The 20,077-nt window shown below is 37.4% G+C and overlaps 1 protein-coding gene and 1 long non-coding RNA gene across 5 annotated transcripts in view; one reads left to right on the forward strand and one right to left on the reverse strand.

Annotated features, from left to right (window-relative positions):
* The window catches only part of LOC137851054 (uncharacterized), a 22,532-nt gene continuing 2,455 nt past the window's right edge, over positions 1-20,077 (forward strand). Inside the window, exons 1-4 of one of the 4 annotated variants that reach the window (XR_011092975.1) lie at positions 1-177; positions 317-2,438; positions 4,084-10,976; positions 11,669-17,749. This is a non-coding gene — a long non-coding RNA (uncharacterized lncRNA). Of the gene's footprint in view, positions 178-316; positions 2,439-4,083; positions 17,750-20,077 lie in introns of all 4 variants that reach the window. The other 3 variants (XR_011092974.1, XR_011092972.1, XR_011092973.1) reach the window with 3 other exon arrangements.
* The window catches only part of LOC137851052 (desmoglein-4-like), a 20,712-nt gene continuing 14,665 nt past the window's right edge, over positions 14,031-20,077 (reverse strand). The window contains exons 13-16 of the mRNA XM_068671810.1: positions 18,418-18,566; positions 17,870-17,930; positions 16,036-16,244; positions 14,031-14,996 (exon numbers count right to left, since the gene is read on the reverse strand). Of these exons, the coding sequence (XP_068527911.1) occupies positions 14,031-14,996; positions 16,036-16,244; positions 17,870-17,930; positions 18,418-18,566 (1,385 nt within the window). The remainder of the gene's footprint in view (positions 14,997-16,035; positions 16,245-17,869; positions 17,931-18,417; positions 18,567-20,077) is intronic.

Consider the following 20,077-nt stretch of genomic DNA (forward strand, 5'->3'; position numbering starts at 1 on the left):
CCGCGGGTGGGTGGAGAGAGGCGGCGGGGAGGGGGCAGGTGGCGCCCGGGCCGCCCCGCCCCGGCACCTCCCGGCCCGGCCCGGCTCAGCCCGGCGGTGGCCCCCCGAGAGATGCCCGGCGAGAGGGGCGAGTCGGGGCGTGTAGGAGGCGTGCAAAGTACCTGTGGCAACAAAACGGTAAATTAATGAGTAATTGGGGGGGAGAGATTCTTGGGAAAATAAAATCGGGAGCTGTTTTAGCATAGCCTTCCAACCTTTTCCTGTAATCGCTTTTTTTTTTTTTTTTTTTTTTTTTTTTTTTATAATTTGCTTCCAGCCATGTCCTTCCTGCTGCTATCTGGCAGAGATCTTTCCTTTATACACCTGATTAAATGTTGCAGACAAAGACATAACTGATTCTTCACGATGGCGAAACAGTTAAATACACTTTCCATGCATCCTGCTATACGAGCTACTTACCTAATTAATCTACGATTGCACTCAATTGTAAATGATTCCTGAAGAGGCTGGTTGTGATACCAGGAACATGCCTTGTTGCAGCCTTCCCAATTACACTGTGTTCCCCAATTACATGCTGTAACAATGTGTGATAAATAACTGCATGTTATTCTCGATGCCAGTTGCAACAGTTATAATATACATGGGGACCAGTGTCACCACTATCAACAGTATCACCTCACAGTTCATTCTGGAGTTGTGTATACCTGTTTGTAGTTATTTAGGAAATTGCAATCTATGCAGTTTGCTGATACTGTTACATCAAAATCATTTTCTTACTTAACAAAAACAAAAGGCAGAAACAATATGCTCAAAATGCATAATATCAAGGATTTCTATATTCTTTGTTGTTTCTGTCACTGAGTTACCGCGCTCAGTGGGTTGCTTTGTAACAGCACAGAAATGTGTACGTTTGCACAAGAATGCACCCTGAGGTCCTCTGAGGATCTTCTTCAGGGTGTTAGGGGCCAGCATGTAGTTTTGTGCAGATTTGACAGCCAATGGGTGCAGCTAATGTTGCTCAAAACATTGAAATTCTCTTTCAGTAATTCTTGTTTAAGATTAATAAGGTAGAGCATGACTTGGAGAGCCTTCATATTATAGTACTTTAAATTTTGTGATTTAGAAGTAAATTCTGATTCTAACTGTACATTTCCTGGCCTGATGATGAAGCATAACTGGAAAGTGTTTCATTACATCAAATGGATGTAAGAGAAGAACCTTGATTTGCAACATTTGTCTTAAGCTGGAAATCAGTTCCATGGTACTCTGAAACAGCTGTTACTTGCCTATCCAATGCACTGCCAGTAAGGTATTAGCAAATATGCATATTTACAATTATTTGCCCTTTTGTAATGCTGGTATGACAGAGTAAGAAACTAAACTTATTTCCTTTGAAAAACTCTTGGCACTGTTTTCATTATTTTCAAGAAGCTTACGCTTTCACAGGAAGAAGGAGTAGAATCATCTCTTCTTCAAGGAGCTCAATAACCACAGCAAGACCAGAAGCTATTCTACAGGTTATTTTGTTGGAATTTTGGCATCCGTTCTTGTGTTGCTTATACCAGTCATATGGGTGAGCTACATGTCCTGAACATTCTCAAGGCTCTCTATTAAAAAAGAAAGTTTGGCTTTTTTTTTTTTTTGGACTCGTTTAACAAGTCAAAGCAGGAATAATTATTATGGAAGTTCCTCAGTTCTCTTGCATGGGAAATTATTATTATTCATATTTTACAAAAATAATTTGCCTGATGTTATGAAATAAGTATCAAACTATCAGTTTGTTTCTAACACAGCTCCTAGCTATGTCACCATCCCCTGAAGTTGAATTTCTTTCTGCCTTTTCTCTGTTTTAAACTGGAGGCTACAGAACCCTCCTCCTCCCTCAACTGTTCTGACCCTAAAACCAGCTTGCATGGGAGGATCTGTGGAACATTAGATCTTTATTTTCCCTCTGGAGATAGCAGCGGTTCAAAGTTCACAGGTTCCAGAGAACAAAGAAAAAATTCATCTTCGCTTTTAAAACCTTAAAAGCAGTCATGCCCTTCTTCAGCTCAGGAACGGGGCTCTCCACGGTGTGCAGCATGCACCAGGTTGCTGTTTTCTCAAAGTACAAACATCTGTCTACATTCTCTTGATAAGCTTTGAACAGCAAATAAATTATCTTCTAAAGCAACATAACTTTCCTGGGGAGAGAGGGTTTCTGGAGAGGGAGAGTGTTTGCTTTCAGCAATGATAATTGTCAGCAAAAGTATTCTAGCAACTTACAGGCTCAACTAGTGGCCTCTGTGAAAGGGGCTTGGTGACTCACACACGAACCCTGCCTTGTCCCCAGATCTGCTGCCACTCCCTCTTCAAGCTGAGTAATGCTGACCAGCCATGCAAGGCAGTCCCTGGGTTTGCTGGGGCGGAGGACAAGGGCATTTCTTACAAAAGCTAAGGTAACCTTACTGCTGCAGTTGAAATGTAGGCTTTGTTTTTTTTTTTTGTTTTTTTTTTTTTTTAATTTTTTTTATTTTCCTAGGAAAGTAGTGTTTTGTCTTGTAGTCATGCAATTAAATCAAATGAGTGCTGTGCTTAGCAAGTGGGATTAAGATGGAAATACAGCATATATCCTCAGGAAATAAATGCTGGAATCTGATCATAGTTCATATTTAGCTATTATGCAAGTATTTCTTACTGCTTGAAATTATTTCCTTAGAATTTTATTCATTGTTTAAAGATGATCCCAGCTGCCACTCTGCTTTTGGAAAAGAGATACCAGTAGAAAGTAGTGCATCAAGCCTGTGCATGAATTTATCACAATTACATTTAGTTACTCAAATTTTGTAATGAATATTGTAGATTCTGTGAAGAAATGTACATATTGCAGAGAAGGGTCCTAAAGCCCTGTCTGACTCCTGGCATCAGAGTAGTTCCATCAGCTATAGCTACAGCTGCCATCTCCTACATGCTTGCAGCCCTGGGCCTTTGGGTGCAGGAAAAAATAAAAAAAGGGACAGAAATGTATTAGCGCCAGGATTTGGTGATTAAGTAAACATTCACACTCTCAGAATGGAGCCATTGTTTCCTCTGTGTGCGTTTACCCTGTTTCTTATTCCCCATGCACTGTGCCATACTCTTCAAACACGTTTATGCTGTTTATTTGCCTGTAGCCACCAGAAATAATCCTTCCCTTTCTCCGGTTTACCTTCCCTCTTTCCCTCAGCTGCTTTCTCTTTATCTTTTTGTCTTCAGCCCTTTCCCCTGTACTCCCTCTCCTATTTTCTGCCTCCTCTTTTCCATGCAGCCAGGCTGGCCAACCTTCCAGGTGCAGCTGCAGCCGTGGCAATGAGTAAACCCGCTGAGTTGTGGGATTGGCGGAGCTGTAAAAGCTCAGACCAGACTCTTGCCTTTATCGCGGCATTTTGTTACTGTCTGACAGCAATAAAATACAAGGTCTTTTATGTGTGTGAAACAAGGAGTGGCAGAACAACTCTCGTGTTGTTTCTTGCTGCGTAGCAACCCAAGCCGCTCTGAAGTTGCCTATAGGCCTTGCTTTCAGGGCAGTGTGACTTACCTTTCTGAGGAAACTTGCGTAACAGAAAGCATTTAGGTAGGTACAAGCTAGCTCACGATCCTCCCATACAGCTCGGAGAAATAATAGCTAAGTTTCACTTGAATTGTGGAAGTAATCCCTACCAGTGTTACTGCAATTTTTTAAGTTCAGTATCTGCTGCTGTTGTGCAATACCATGTAAGATTTCAGGAACTGTAGATATAGGGATGTGGCATTCCCTGATCAAGAAAGAAGAGTATTAGTCTCTTTTGTTTTCCTCATGTCACAATTCAGGTACATGAGCTAATACACTTAAAATTACTGTGTATGCCATTACACTAAGTCAACAGGTAATCTTGGAAGGGGTTGGCTTAGAAAAAAAAAAGTGTCTCAGTTTTAAAAGAGAACAACACAGGCACAAAAACAGACATCAACTTATCTGAAGGTTATTCTGGAAATCAGAAGAAAAGCAAACCCTCAGATCGGCAGGGTGACTTTCATTTGGAAGCATAAGGACAAGAACTCAACTGCTTTTTTTTTTTTGTGCAGATTGTGGTCATGTAACAAAAGAGATTCTGTAACATGGGTGCTGATTGTCAATGGACTGGGTGTGATACTGGAGAAGGTTCCTTCATATCTTATTTCTTAAAAACTATTTGAAAGTGAGGTTGGTGTTCAATGGATCTGTCTAAATGCTAACTAGAACTTCACCCTCAGTTGTTTCCCCAGAGTACCTTGTTGGAAATTACACTCTTCGCAAGCACTGTCTAGCTTGTTGGAGAGTGCAAGTCTGTCAAATCAATAAGCATAGGAGTTGACTATGTGTTAGGATATGTTTTCACTACATTTAACAGTTTCTGAGTTTAGAGTCACTACAGCATCCATCCATGTGTGAAAATCTCTCATTAAGTTATGGTAGTGATGCTGTAGCAGAGAGGATAGCTCTGACCTCTGGCTCAACTTTTATTTGTGCTGGTAATTTTTCTGCACTGCAGACTGACCTGTTCAGATGCTTTTCCAGTGCTTGCCCTGAATTAGTGACCTGAGTCCACAAGTCACCTCACAGCTCTACAGGAAAAAAAAAATAAAATCCTACAGTAACTCAGCTCATGCCAGAGCCTATGCATGTGTACTGTCTGTACTTCATGATGAAACAGAACTGGCCTTTCATTTTTATGTTCCTATTTTAAGACATTCCTTAAACAACACAATCCTCTACAGTTTGGATAAATATTATTCTGAGATGGAAGGAGAATGGGTTTGGTCTTTATATTTCTTTTTGTTCCCTTGGCAGTACAGAAATAGCTGATAATTCTTTGGTGAGAAATAAATTGCAAAACTGGTTGATGCCAATATGCTGGCATAGGTATTTACATTTAAGACCTAAAATCTGCCTGAGTATTTTCTAGTATTTCTACATCAGGAGAAAAACAAGAAAGTGAGGATAACATTACTTAAGTTCATTTGAACATGAGGAAAAGAGTAATAATGTTCAGTGTTGTGCACTAAATTAAAAAAACTCTTCCTTTCTCCACTTTGTACGTTCCTTTGGAGGGTCAGAAAGTTCAGATAGGCAAAAGAGTCATTAGGCAGGAGAAATTCAGCCAGGGAAAATGTACCCATAATTAGAATTTTGCCACAGAAAACTATGAGTTAAGAAATCACCCCAAATAATTCCTTTCCATATTCTGTAGTGCAGGTTGTGTCTGGTCACCATTTGGGACTCACAGATAGAATAGGTAAACTCTTCAATAGTCTCCACTTGCTTTTTCATCTGGGCTAATGTCCACATTGGCCTGAAATAAATCTCTTCCCAGCCGGAGCATATTAATTTGGCTTCAGGGCATTTATTTAATCCATCTTCTGAATTAACTGGAATACACATATTTTCTGGTGGAGAATGTGTAGGCCAGAGGAGCACACACATCTCTCCTTCAGCCATATGTACATTTCCTGAGAAAGCCCATCTTCCATTTATTTATTTATTTATTTTCAGTTGATGGGCCTTGGGGAATGATCTTTGGTTTCATGGAGTGAGTGTTTTCTGAAAAATTCTGGTGGTGTTATGTGGCATCACTGGGAGCCACAGAGACAGCACAGAGGAATGAGGTCTGGTTGGTTGTGTTTAGTCCTCCCTAGTCTCCTCTAGTCCTCCAGGGTGCATGCAGCTCCTTGGAAACAACTTTCTCAGGAAAGGAGGAGGAACACCCCACCCTGCCAGGAAGGTGTGGTATCTCTGTAGTTTCTTTTAGGAAGGGGAGAATGAGAGGATTCAGCCCTTCACCGAATAACTAAGGTAAGACAACTAAATTACATTGAAACACGGATAACAAAACCAGCTTGACCAGTAATTTTGCCTGCTGTCCTACTAAAAGCTAGGTGCAACAAATTGCTTATCTATCTAATGGCATGGACACAGTTTTAGCTTATTTATTTATTTATTTATTTATTTATTTATTTATTTATTTATTTAGTGTCTTTTAGAGAATGAAGATAATAATGTTATGACCTTGAGTGGGCATAGAGTATGTTAAATGTCCTTTATCTCTGTACAAATGATTTTCTATCACACAGACTTAACTTAAGGGAGAATTTAAGTATTGTCTGACCTTAACTAGCTGTTAGGTTTCATCATTGTTTTCACATTTTATATTGGTACAGATTTTGAAAAAATTAACTTACGTTGTTTTTCACCTCTGTGCATAGTCATGAAGTCCACATCACTCTTTGCAACACTGCCCTTTCAAAGTCATCTGCCCAACTTGTTTTTTCCTCTGTCATCATAGCTCTGTTAGAATATTTGGACAAAGAGTATAACCACTCTAGAAAGATATAGTACATAAAAAAGTAAAATGTTTATGAGAGAGAAATCTATTAAATTAATATAAATTTAAGCCTGAAAACATATGTATGGGATAGAAATTAATTCTATCATTACTTGTAAGATTTTATGAAGGATTGTTGTTGTAGAGCTTTATGCTTTGGGTTTTATATTAATCACTCTTTTGGAGTTAGCTGTGTGGTTCTTTTCACTGAGGCACTTTGCATAACTAAATATTCAAAAGAAATGCTTTGGAATACAATGTCTGTAGTGGTGTTTACACTAAAAAATAATATTGTTCCCTAAAAAACTAATGCAGCATAAATGAGAATGTGTATTGGTCTAACAAATTTTATAAGCAGTTCATATTAATAGTGATAACATAATAACATACTAATAAAAACAGTTCCAAGTTAGCTGGAAAAACAAAATACCTCAGAACACAGTCTACATGTGAGTTCTTAAATTTTCTAAATCCTAGATTTAAAAAATGAGAAGTGCACTCAGAGGAAGTCACATGATCCAACCTAATAAAGATAAACCTGTCAATCTGAAGATAAAGGCAAACTTGATTTCTGTATCCTCACAGAGTTGGTAATTGTTTCAGATTTTTTAAAGGTACATTAAGAGATAGGAAGACAATGATAAATTTAAATTGCTAAAAGGAAAATTAAAGTAAGCTATCAGATAAACTTTCCAGTAGTGATTAAAGGAGTTGTATCAGCCAGAAGGCTGATGAATCTCATCAGTGAAAGATCTTCATATCAGGATTGCCATCCATTGGGAAAGATAGCAGTAGAGCTGATCCTTTGTTGAGTCCCTTCCATTCATATTTTCATTAGCATCAATTGGATTCTGAGCCCTTGACACCTCCAGGCCTTCCTATTCAGCATCTCCTGGTGATCTGATGCAGTCAGGTGCTGTCCATTCATGATACAGAGACTGATCCTGTAACTTTGTGTGCACTCAGTACACAGTTTGCAATGACTCGAATGTATCATGCTGATAGCTAAAATATTTCCCAGAAGTAGTTTTTTTTTTTTTTTTTCTCTCCCTGCCCAAACACCACCAATAAAAAAGGTCCAAATACTCTTTCACCCTCTTTTATTATCTTTTCTCCAACATATCTGAGTAAGAATATATGTTGCCATGAATTTCCCATATTGCCTAGTGTTATATGAACGTTGCACCTCAGCCCCTGTTCTCTTAAACATTGCATGTGCGTTTGACTGTGAACCTAGATTCACTCTTCACTTTATTATGTTCGTACCGGAATGATTTCAAATGGCTGGCCTTCTTTAAAAGTACTTACTGATGACAAAAGAATAAAGTAATACCATGAAGAAGTCTCTGGCCTGTCATTAAATAGCAGTGCCAAACACGTGCCATAGTTGATAGTGGCTGTGTCAAAAGGTTTTCCTGTTTTGCATATTTTAATATTAGCTAAATTTAATCAAGGAAATTATTTTAAGGGTAAATGAGAAATAAACCTAATCCATAGTTTGAGGAGCTTGATATCCTTATGAGGATATTAATATGTCATTCTAAAGTTAAAGTTAAACATTCAGCCACAGTTCACTTCTGGGGAAGAAAGATGTTCTCTACATAGTTAAAAATTTTTGTTACCTCAGTATGAGGGAAATCAGGATATATTGTACTCAGATATTCACTATATGCTAAGTTTGTCCTGCAAGCTCTTCATTCATGGTGTATATAAGGAAGGTAGTTTTGATATTAAGTTGATATTAAACTTTTGCTGTTGATTTTGTCTGACATTTATGCTGTGTGATATGGCACAGCTGGTGATAATGTTAAACTGAAAAGCACACACATGAAGTACTGCAAGTCTGTCACACATTGGACCTATCATTTTCATTCCTCAGTGGGCTCATAAAACTATTAAATTCCAGCCACACATAGAGCCATTCATTTTCCTAGAGAAACAAAATGTTAAGGATTTTGTTTCCAAAGTAGTTATCATATACTTACCTTATTAATAAATTCATTTTTAAGTGTAACATTATGTTGTTAAAAGTGATTACATAATTACTCTGTGAATCACAAATGGAGATAGAACAAAATAAGAGCTGTCTCCAGTGATTTTTCTGTCTGTTGGGAAAACGGTTATTTTTGCATGGGATGGTTATTGTAAATTCATCTCACCACCTTGGGACCTCTGTTGAATGCAAATACATGCTGATTTTGCTGCCAAAATGCAAAGGACAAAACAAAAAAAACAAAAAACATCACCAAACTACAACCACAGACATACCAAAAAGAAAAAAAAAATAAAAAAAGCTTAAGGGCTGAAGGGCTGTATTCATTTCTTTTTTTTTTTTTTTTTTCTTAATGGTTACACAGCTATGAATGTGAGAAAGTGCAAAGCTTGTTGGTTAACATCAGTGCTAAGACTGACAGCTTTCCATTAATACTTGCCTATTTCAGATTCTTTGATTCCTCTATGAAAAAGTGCAAATCTCAGACAATCTCCTAGCACAAAGACTAGCCAGAATTTCAAAAGTTAAAAAAAAAAAAAAAAAAGAAAAAAGTAAAAGCTTCTGTGGAATGCTTGTGTTAGACACTGAACTTGAGCTTAACAAAATTGAAGACATCCCCTCCGTTACTTCGAAGCATGACTGATAAAACTTACAAGCAAAATGGTTATATTTCTTTGCACTCTGTCTCTGGAAATGGTAATGGGAGATACCATCTAGAAAGCACACGTGAGCCTAGTCCCTCCTGGCACTCCATTCCCAGGTACTCACACAGACAAGGCTATTTAGCTTACAAAAAATAAAAGGCCCAAGCAGTTAGCAAACTAAATTTGCAGGTCGGCCTGATGTGCAATGAATATCAGATGTCAGTGTATAAAATGGATGTCTGTTAAGCAATTTTTGTTTATTTTCCTAAATTGGCTTTTCATGACTGTTCTATTTCATATCTTATTATGCTGTATCTTGAATTCCAAGATGCTGTTTAGCTACCAGAGACAACAAGAATTTGCATTATACAAAAGTGCATTCAAAACTATCACCAACTGTAATTTTGTTTTTGTTCTCCTTTTTGTTAATTTTTGATGTGCTTGGAATATGAAGGAACTTTATATCTGATGACCCATTTTTGACTTGTACGTGCACTCACATAGATTTCAGTAAAAGTTGCTTGTGAATAACAAATGGTTTTCTTTAACAAATTTTGCTTTTTTCCACTAAAGCAGTTCTAAATACATGAAGATAAGTGATAATTTATCTCTATTGGAATTAGTAGTGCCATTTGTTTCAGTTGATTGATTCAATTTCATTTTTGTATGTTTGAAGATGGACAATGTTTTTAAACTGAGTTAACTTACTGGAAAAATATTTAAATCAGTACCTGAGGTATGTGAGTACCAAAAGGCATGCTGTTTGAAAGATTGACAAAAAGTATGTTAAAATGTTAACACAATATAAAATGATAAATTACACTTAATGGTAAATATATTATTCTTTTTTTAAAAGCAATATTTTACCATCTTCAAATAAATCGTTTTTTTTTTAAAGTCTCTGTACAAAATTAGTTGTTATCATGAATACTTGCCTGGGATCTTAGAAATTTGATTCAGAAATGTCAAAATGTACTGGTTTTACTTTTAGAATCAAATTCTTGTTGCTTGGAGAGGCTCAGCTTGAGCTGTATGCAGTGAGTATACCTGAGATGCCTGTGCTGCCCAAATATTGTAATTCAAGTGTCTTTTGTTGTTTTTCTTCTCTGAGGCTTGTACTCCAGCGTTAATCTACAGATCCTCTGAAGCATTGATTCAGAGCTGGACAGAAGGGTATCACAGAAAAGGGCATCTAATGGGAGAGAACAATGCAGAGAGTGATGACTTGAGGAAATTGTACTGTAATTCCCATGGACCTGATGCAAAGTTCTGTTGTGCCAACCTAAAACAAAGTATCTTAGTCATTTTGATACATGAAATAATTTCGCACTGGGATGCAATGACTTAAGTCAACAATTTTCTTTTTCTTTTCAGTGAAAGAAAACAAAAACTGGATTTTTCCACTACAAACCTTCAGTTTTAAAGAAAATCACATTTTCCACTGCTAGATTAAAAAAAAAAAAAAAAAGTCCTGAGTCAGTCTACTTAAACATGATGTTCCAAATGATCATTTATTGTATTTTATTTCGGAGCCATTCAGAAATTATTACAAACAAAACTCTTAGATTTTTATTTATGAAAACACGATAACACTGTACTATTACTTGTATTTTAAATAGAATGAAAATGATGCATTTGGTTACTTGGTAGGGAGGAACATTTGAATTATACTGTTATCTTAATTCAAGCAAAATGCTAGGCTCTTTTGGACTTTTGCTTAAATTTAGTGCTATTTTCTTATTGCAAGTAGTACAATATGCTACTCACAGCAGTTTAAATTTGTAATTTATTACCACAGAATCAGGACTGAGCAAAAATAATTGAAACCTGCAGTACAAATTCAGACAGTGTTCCCAAGACAGTAATCTAACAAGATCCCCTGCTAGTGCTCTATTCACTTCCATATGACAGCTTGATTTTCATGCTGCCAAGACCTCAATGAGCCGATGGAAGACTAGGATCCTGCTCTCCAAAATCCAAGTAAGTAAAGAAAGTTATAGACTTGATGTTGCACACTGCTGAAACTTGAGGAGCGTTTGGCTTGAATGGCTTATAGCAGGTTTAAGATCACTATTTAGAGTTATTTTTCCTTCCTGAAAACCATACTTCCTTACTAATCAGCAGGATTAAAGCCAGGCAGCAAGTGGGTTTCTAAGATACAGTTGAAGGAAAAAAAAAAAAAAAAAAAAGGCAAAAAAAAGCAGAACTAATATCTGTTAGTCAGGATTAACCTATATGCTATTTTTTAATAATAAAGCTAGAAAAAGGATTTGCACTGAATTTTAATGTACCAAGTATTTGTTCATTCACACCTTCAGATACATTTTTGTTCCACAATTTGTAATAACCTACAAATTTCAACATCTCACTAAGAAAGCAATTGTAAGAAAGTTTGTACAAATCACACAGCAATAAAGATGAATAATCAGAAATGCACTGGAAATGCACTGTGGAATAATGCTGTGATTGCTGTTTAATTGCTGATCATGAGAAACCAATATTAAGAAAGGCTAGAAAGCTTTTGAGAAATGCAAAATAAAAAGCTATAGCTCTTAACCTATGTTAAAATTTACCAAAAGACAGTGCTAGCAAAATAGAGAACCACTGCATAACCTAAAGTTGTGCTTTAAAAAAGTTTTTTTTTTTTTTTGTTGGTTTTTTTTTTTTTTTAGTTCTTCCCCCTTCTACTTCTAGACATGTGAGAGCCCAGACTCAGCTTGAGCACCCATACTTCACACAGCATTCCTGTTTGAGGGGGGCAGAAAGGATTTAGCATGTGCTCCTGCAGTCTTGTTTTATAACCTTGGAGCATAACTAGGGAAAATACTTGTGATTTGCATAAGATGATTATTTAAATATTTACAAAAAACTTTTTTTTTTACATTAAAAATATATCTAATGGAATTGCATAGCTCTCTAAATGCACAGAGAGCCTTTTGCAAAAGGCTCTCTGTATATTGCAAAATACTTGCTTTTTTATATATAAATAGGTGGTTAGTGAAATGAAAAGGAGCTTGTCAGTGTTTTAGTGACTTTCAGTAAGTAATATCTGGATCTAAAATCAGACATATAAAAGCTTTATATGTCTTTATATACAACTTTATATATTAGTATCTATTTACCTTCTTTAAAGAATGATTCTAGAAACCATACTTACAGTAGTTATCTAACATAAATAGAGAATTAATTCCACTGAAGTCAACACAATTTTAGTGATATTTAATATAATCAAGGCTATAGGATGAAGTAAAAATAGTAATAGTTCAGATCACTTTAGAGTGCTACCAGGGGAGTGCATCTAGCATGCTTCAGAAAAAGCTTGAAGCTGTGGAAGGACCTTTTTTAAGGTAGCCTTGAACTTGGCAATGAATCCTGGGGAGCACTGCTGTAAATGGCTGTAGCATAGACTCTGCAGCTCGTCTTTAGCAGCAGACATAGTTGCATTTCAAGAAGTATCATTCAAAAAGCTTTTTTCTGACATGAGACTCAGAAACTTGTCATGTAGTTGTTCTGAAATGAATTAATCTGGATTTGAAGGTTTCTTCCCCTTTTTATTGAGTGTGAATTTCACAGACAACTCTTAAACTTTTCACTAACCTGTCCATCAAAGCTGAAGAAGCAAAATTTGAGGGAAAACTACTGATCTGGTGATCCAGCAAAAACAACGACAACAACAACCAACAATCCCTCCATATAACTCTATTGTATTTACATTGACGTGATGTTGTTGTATACACTATACTTACTATACATATGATACAGAAATAAAATGAGATAGATACTACTTTTCAGCATTTTGCTCCTTCAGATCATAATCTAAAGCATGTTAAAGTTTTATTAGAATAACAGAATCCAGTAGAGCTGTTTTTGTGGGAAAATAAAAGCCAGATTTAATTAAGATTATAGAATCATAAAGACTTTTTCAATTAACACATTCAAATAAACTTTCAAAATATCAATGCAAAATACATTGACATATGAAATAACAATTCTCCATGCTGCATATTAGCAAATTAATATTGTTCCCAAGGGATTTTTCATTTCACAAAGGCCTTCAGCTACCACTGTCAGTATTATAATACTTGCTATTGCCTCCCCCCATCACACAGCTTCTAAGACTTTGTTTTCTTGGCAGTATTTGGGAAGAGAACTGGCATGTTATATTACAGCTCTCGTAAAGTAACCTGATGTTTGATACTTAAATGGTAGGCATAGTTTGGCACAAAAATCTGACTAACTGCTCCTGGTTTTCACCAACGTCCTTCTAGATTTAAGTAAAGCTGTAGTGGTATTGGAAAAAAGATGAAGCCAACAGCTTCTTGGTTTGCAGCATCAATGCTGCAGCTCCACCTATGGCAAATTCCTAGCCACACTCTTGGCCATGAGCATAGCAACATGGCAGGTCATGCGAGCACACATGTTTTACTAAGAACTTCAGAAAGCTATGAAAATACATTGTGTTTATATGATTGTAATTTAGAACTTGCTGGTGATAAGAGAAATAATTCAAAGTGCTGTTTTGCAGCGCACCTGAAATTACATGCAAAGTAAAGTGATATGTTTGAAAGTGCCTATTTAGTCTTGTGTTGACTAATTGCTAATTGCATTTTTTTCCTGTCCTGCCAGTGAGGAGCCATTAACCCAAATCTGCTTGTCTTGGGAAATCACTCACCAATATAGTATTTTAACACTCTTTTGTCTGATATTAATTCATGCTGATACTGTATGTGGATCCCTTCTCACTGCTCTCCTTACTTATCAGATCTCTCTCTAAAATCGTTAGTGTCTGTTTGCACAAGTTTATCGCTCTGTGGAAAGAAAGAGAAATTTAGAGCTCACCTCAGCTTTCCCTTCACTGACAAAGTTTTTGACCTTGAAATGGGGCACCCTTCTGAGATCCTCACTCAAGGAGGAATTCCTGAAATTTCAGTGCTGTTTTCTAGTTGTAAAAAATGATGATATTCTTGGTGGGTGGCAGCTAACAAATGCCGATGCAAGTGCCAATTTCAGTGGGGAGGTGCGCTGGCAGAAGCCTTACTGGCTGGAGTACTGCACGGTGCTGTACTTTGTCACTCTTCTCCGGGAGGTGCCAGGGGATGCTGTGCCCATTGCCTGGCCAAGGTGGCAGTCGGTATTGAGCATCTGACCTGTGCTGCTCAGGCCCCCCAGGCTTGCCCCCCCTAGACCTCCCCCCGCTAGGCCGGTCATCCCAGACCCTGACACTACCCTCTCAGTGACCACCACATTGTGGGTGTTGGATAACTCTGAGGGAATATTTATTAAGCTGCCCGGCATGCCAGAGGCAGGCCTGAACACCCTTTCTGTCACCACCACATTCGACCCATCTACCAAATCGGGAATGCTCAGAGACGTTGGAAGCCGGGAATTAGGTGCAATGACTCTTTCCGTGACGATAACATTGGACCCGTCTGTGAGATCGGGAATATCTAGCATGCCACGCAAATCGGAGGCAGACGCAGGACCAACAACCCTTTCTGTTACAACAACATTGGATGCGCGCAGTGGGTCAACACAAGGAGAGCCGGAGGTGTAGGTCTCTGTCACCGTCACATTGCCATGGAGCAAAGGATCAGGCATGGGCCGTGGGGGCTGTATGGTAGATGCAGATGTGTAGGTGTTTTCAGTAACAACCGTGGTAGTGCCAACTGGGGGAGCCATGGGTGCAGAGCCGTTGACAAGGATGGTGGTTCCAGGTGGCGGGAGGTTCAGGTCACATTCAGGGTTGGGAAAGGTGACATTAATGCCTGGCCAAGGTGGGTTGACATCAGGGAAAGGTTCGATCTCCTTGCCCAGACAGATCTCTGCCAGGGTCTTAAACTTTGGTCCTAATGTATCCAAATACGTTTCATCTGTGTCTTCTCCAATAAAGCTGCAGCAACCAACAGAGCCGACAGGAGTACCTATTCCTTCGTGATCATATATTAATAGGCAGTCATTTGCTGGTCGACCTTCATCTTCATCTGCATACACAAATGCTTTCTGTAGGTTGCAAAAACAGAAAGGTGAACAGAGTGACTTTTTGTCAGGTTGCTACCTGTGATGACTCAAGACATAGTAAAGTTTCCCCAACCACAATAAGGCCCAGATGACTTGAAAAATGGAACAATTCAAGACAAAAAAAAAAAAAATAATAATTGTGTGACCTTTTGAAGACATATGCAATTATAGTGTTATGCATTACAGTTCATGATAATTATAGAAATATATCCATTAAATCCAATTTATATCCAATAAATCCATTAATCATGTAAACTCCATAGGATTTTATCCCATATGTAAAATCAACTTAATATTTTCCCAGTTACAAAACTGTGTGTTTGTGTCATTTGCATCTCACAAGTCTTTTACAGAACAAAAAAGGTAATAAAAATATGGAAGAAAGTGAACTGGTATTCACAGTTCCTTAAGACTTAAAGTTACTACGTTTAACAATCTCTGAAAAAGTATTTGTGAACAACTTCACAACTTTATTATATATCTGTACACTGAAAATGGTGGAAAATGGGTACATGTGATGGTCACTTATTAAGCTGAAATAATTTAATTACTGCCCATACCTGCAGTGTGTCCATCAGTTTTACAGAAATGAATCCTATTGAACAATCAAAACTTCTGTGCCAACAGCTCAAAAGCAGCATTATTAATGTCCTGGTTTTTACTACTAGTACAGTGAGCTTTGCTCTTACACCAGTCTTGTATCATGGGAGTTTCAGTTGAGTGGAGTTGTTTGTATTTAGACATTGGAACAGACTGCCCAGAAAAGTGAGGAGTCACCACCCCTAGACGTATTTAAGAGGTGGTGCTTAGGATGTGGTGCTTCGGAACATTGTGGACATGGTTTCATGGTGGACTTGGTACTCTTAGGTGATGGCTGGACTTGATGATCTTAAGGGTTTTTTCCAAACTATGGATCCTAAGATTCCATGATTCTGTGATGTTGTATTTTCACAGTGTCACTTGGGGAGGATAGCGTAACAGCAGACTCACAGATACAACACAAAGAAGACCACATAATTACCTCAGAGAAGTAGTTGTCTAGGAAGGCCATGTTCACCCCTCCTTCTCGATATTCTTTTATCGTTCCTCCCGTTGACCCTTTTACTTCCCCTGTTCCAGAAACTCCTCCAGCTGTTCCATAACCAGTACCAGTGGCATAGCCAACCCCTGTAGTTTCTTCAACACCATGACATACTCCTCCTCCTCCTCCATATGTGTTTGTATATATATCTGAGAACAATAAAATAAAAATTCTCTCTCCTCTGTTCTGTGAAAATTTTCACAGAATTTTCCAGTTGTTTTTGCAAATAGTATAATGACACTGCTGAGATTCTAAAGATATTTTAGAATAATTACAGGCACAGATCTACACACATGTGCCAAACACTAAAACTGCAATAAAAATTAAGTGCATACTAGCAGACATCTAAAAATTCGATTTTATTTGTGATGCTAAAGCTAGACATACGTGTTTTAAAAAATCAATGTTTGGCTTATGCAATTGGAGAGCTTTCTGTCTGGTGTATGCATATGCTGCCATGGGATTTGCATTGGCAAATATGGTAATGCTTATAGATATTTATGCAAATGCATGGAAGCATATTTATAACCCCACAGGGGTTAAAATTGTTTTGTCTGAAACTGTTTACTAAAAGAAATAGCTTTTTAACTCCTCTCCAATTTTCTAGTTCTTAGATTGTTAAAGGGGATTTGGGAGAACAACAGCTGATCATAATAACTGCTGGTGTTAATAATACAGAATGAAAATAACCTTTATACTAAATTATAAAATCATCCACACAGAGTTTTATCTTTTCCACATTTTTTCATATATTATACCAATGAATGTGTGGTCTTAAATATTAAAATGTAATATAATAAAACAATTACATGCAGTAGTCTTTTTGACAACCTATGATTGCATTAAGAAATATAGGCCAAATTCTATTGTTTTTCTATTTAATCTTATTGGTGTCAGGTGATAGAATTTGAACCTGGGGCTCTCACTGTAGCAGTACTGAACAGTGGAAATAACTAAATCACAGGTGAAAGTCTTAAACATTTCTATTGCCATGGCAGCAGAACTTCTCTGAGAACAAAGACATATTCAAATTTATGACCCAAAATATTCTCTTTTCTTTTTGTCTAAGGATAAGAACATTTTTTGGCTAATCAGTGCTCATCTGAGAAGTTGTTGCTTGCACAATGTCATTTCTTCCTGTCCGAAGCTAGAGGAAATGGATCTGTGCCAGCATCGTTACTTCCTGTTGTGGAGTAAGGAATGGGGAAAAAGAGAAAGCGGAACTGCAGAGCTAAAACTGCAGAGCTAAAGTCTATGCCCATCAAATTCCTGGGGGAACCTTATCACAGAAACATGTATTTATTATATGGTGTGCCAGCTTTGTATTTAGGTTGGTGCACAAATGGGCTACTTGATAAGTCCTATTCTCCCTTGTGCTAAGGAAAGCCTTGAAATTGGCAAGGGACAAATCTTCCACCACTGAGTTATGAAAGAAAATTTCCTTATTTTCATCTTCAGATTCATTTCTGCTAGAACTGGTATCTTCAGAAAGGCCTCCATACACTAGCTGGAATGATCAAGAAAAAATGCCTGAGATTTGAAAGCCTCAGCAAATATTTCAAAAGAAATGTATCTGCCCATTTTCAAGGCTCAAGTCTCAGACCCTTCACTCATGCTGGAAGTTCTACTGGCATCAGTTTGACTATCTGCAGAGGTAAGATTGGAAGGGTTGTGTTGTAGCTGAGAAACCAATGTGCTCCCTGAACCAGAAGACATGAAGTGCTGAGAGACAGCTTTATGATAGCACAGATAGAAAATCTTTGGATATTCTTACCAGAAGGTTCACCAAAATCACCTCCAGCAGCTGTTGTTGGGGCAAGAATGTGTGAGACATCCTGGAAAACAATATTTTGATTCCTTGAATGATAACTTTGAAATTTCCTTATGAAGGTCAAGGCTTTGTGAATCATGCTAAGGAATTACCACTCTAAACTGTTAATTATAGCTAAGAGTCACCACTTCCATTAAAAAATAAAATAAAATAAAATTTTCATTTTCAAGGTAAGAGATGATCAGTGAAGATGGTTTGCGTTATCTTGCCCTAGCTTGCACAGGAAAAGCTTTCTAATTACACTTCAGCTGAGGGAATCGTAAGATCAGACTGTTGGGCCAAGATAACCAAAAACAACTTAAAGCACGCAAGCTCCATCTGCAAATCTTAATTAAAAATCAGCTTTCATACCTGCCTGGCAATGGCTGACAATGCCAGGCTTCTTTTACAAGATGACATAGTAATACAAACACTTTCTGGCTTCTAGACAAATGTAGTCTTTTCTGTAAACAGAAATTACTGCAGGGTTTTGAAACATGGGATGTACTGACCCTATCTTCAGGCTGTGCACCTTCTATTCCCCATGGATGAATTGCCCCTTCTGTGCATTCAGGTACAGGTTCAAATCCAGTTCCAACTCCAGCTGCAGCTCCAGGTCCACAGCCACAACAGTCACTCATTGACATCAGAATTGGAATCACTTAACAGGAAAGAAAGAATACATAGGGATTTAGGACATCCTTTCTTCATAGGAATTACTGTTTTACCCAGAGGACAGGTGCTCAAGAACTTCAGAAAAAAAAGTCTTTTGAAATGTATCAAACCAATCAGCCTGCACGTCTGCCTGTCAGAATCATTATCTGTTTTTGAAAATGTATGCATTTGGATACTTGGAATAATTTGTACCTTTAGTTATAGCAGAGTAAAGCTGGGGTGGAGTAGGGCTGTTACTCCAAATTTATAGCTATACATCCAGGAACAGACTTTGATGTACCTCAACTGAATGAATATAAGATGTTGATTTAAGAAAATTAAACAAACAAAACCAGTCTTGCTATGTCTTGCAGTCTTGCATTCAGTGATATTCATTCTTGACACATAAGCTTATTTTTCTCTTCAGACATTGTAATTTCTTTTCAGAAATACACGTTAGTAACAATAAATGTATAAGAATCAATAGGATACTGTTCATGTGGCTACAGTGATCTTTAGCTAACACTCCAGTTGCAATATTCCTTCCCATCATCTATATATGATGCTTATTTGAAAAGCAAGAGTCAAACCCTCAAAGCCTGGCTTTAAGAAATGATTAAACACAGTGAGTCAGATTTTGCAGTGTGGTGCATTATGCTTATTTCTTTCAAGAATTCAGTGTTGGAAATTGCTGGAAAAAAAAAAAAAAAAAGAATTGCTCATTTTTGGAAGGGGCTGCAATATTCATTCCAGCTGTATTTAGACTATTTACCTAGATAGTTAAGCTAAAAACCTAATATTGCTGCAGAGTTACTGGGGAGACTCACTTGCTTACAGCAGACTATCCAAAGTATCTAAAACTCCCAATTTAACATCAAAGTGAAACAAAGACTAGGAAAGATTTCTGAAGGCAGAAAGGTGGCCGTTCCTGTAAATTAACCAACTGGGAACTACAAACAAAACAGTCTTCTTTGCAGCTTCAAAATTTTATCTTTGTTGATTCCCATTTAATCAGAGACCAAAAACCAATACGATCACTGTCTTCACGAGTCAAGTTCTCATAGTTATTTTAGTCAGTACTTCTACACTGGACAGTTTCAGATGTTGACTGCTTGATGCCAATGCCATGAAAGAAGAGCAACCACATCTGACTGCAGCAGTCAGAGAAGTAATTGCTGAAGCTCACATATTGAAAATCACATATTGATCCTTTATTGTATACAGTACTGTTTTTTAACAGATGTCATATTTAGCAGCAATGGTAAAAAGTTAAGATTATGATCTTCCTCATTTTGCCACTGTAATCTGTCCTACAGTTCAAAGGAAACTCATTCCTTCCTTACATCTTTTCATACCCAGTTTGATAGTTGCCCATTTGTTTTAGTAATTTAACTGAAGTTCAAATTGCGAAGTGTAAATTGTAAAGTAATAGGGACAGCTTTTGCCAGAATTTTCTGAATCTTCTACTAAACATTTCTACTCTTCATGGTAGTCTGAAAACGGAATACCTAAGGAATA

The sequence above is a fragment of the Anas acuta genome, chromosome 2 (genome assembly GCF_963932015.1).
Source record: "Anas acuta chromosome 2, bAnaAcu1.1, whole genome shotgun sequence".
Classification (NCBI taxonomy): Eukaryota; Metazoa; Chordata; class Aves; order Anseriformes; family Anatidae; genus Anas; species Anas acuta.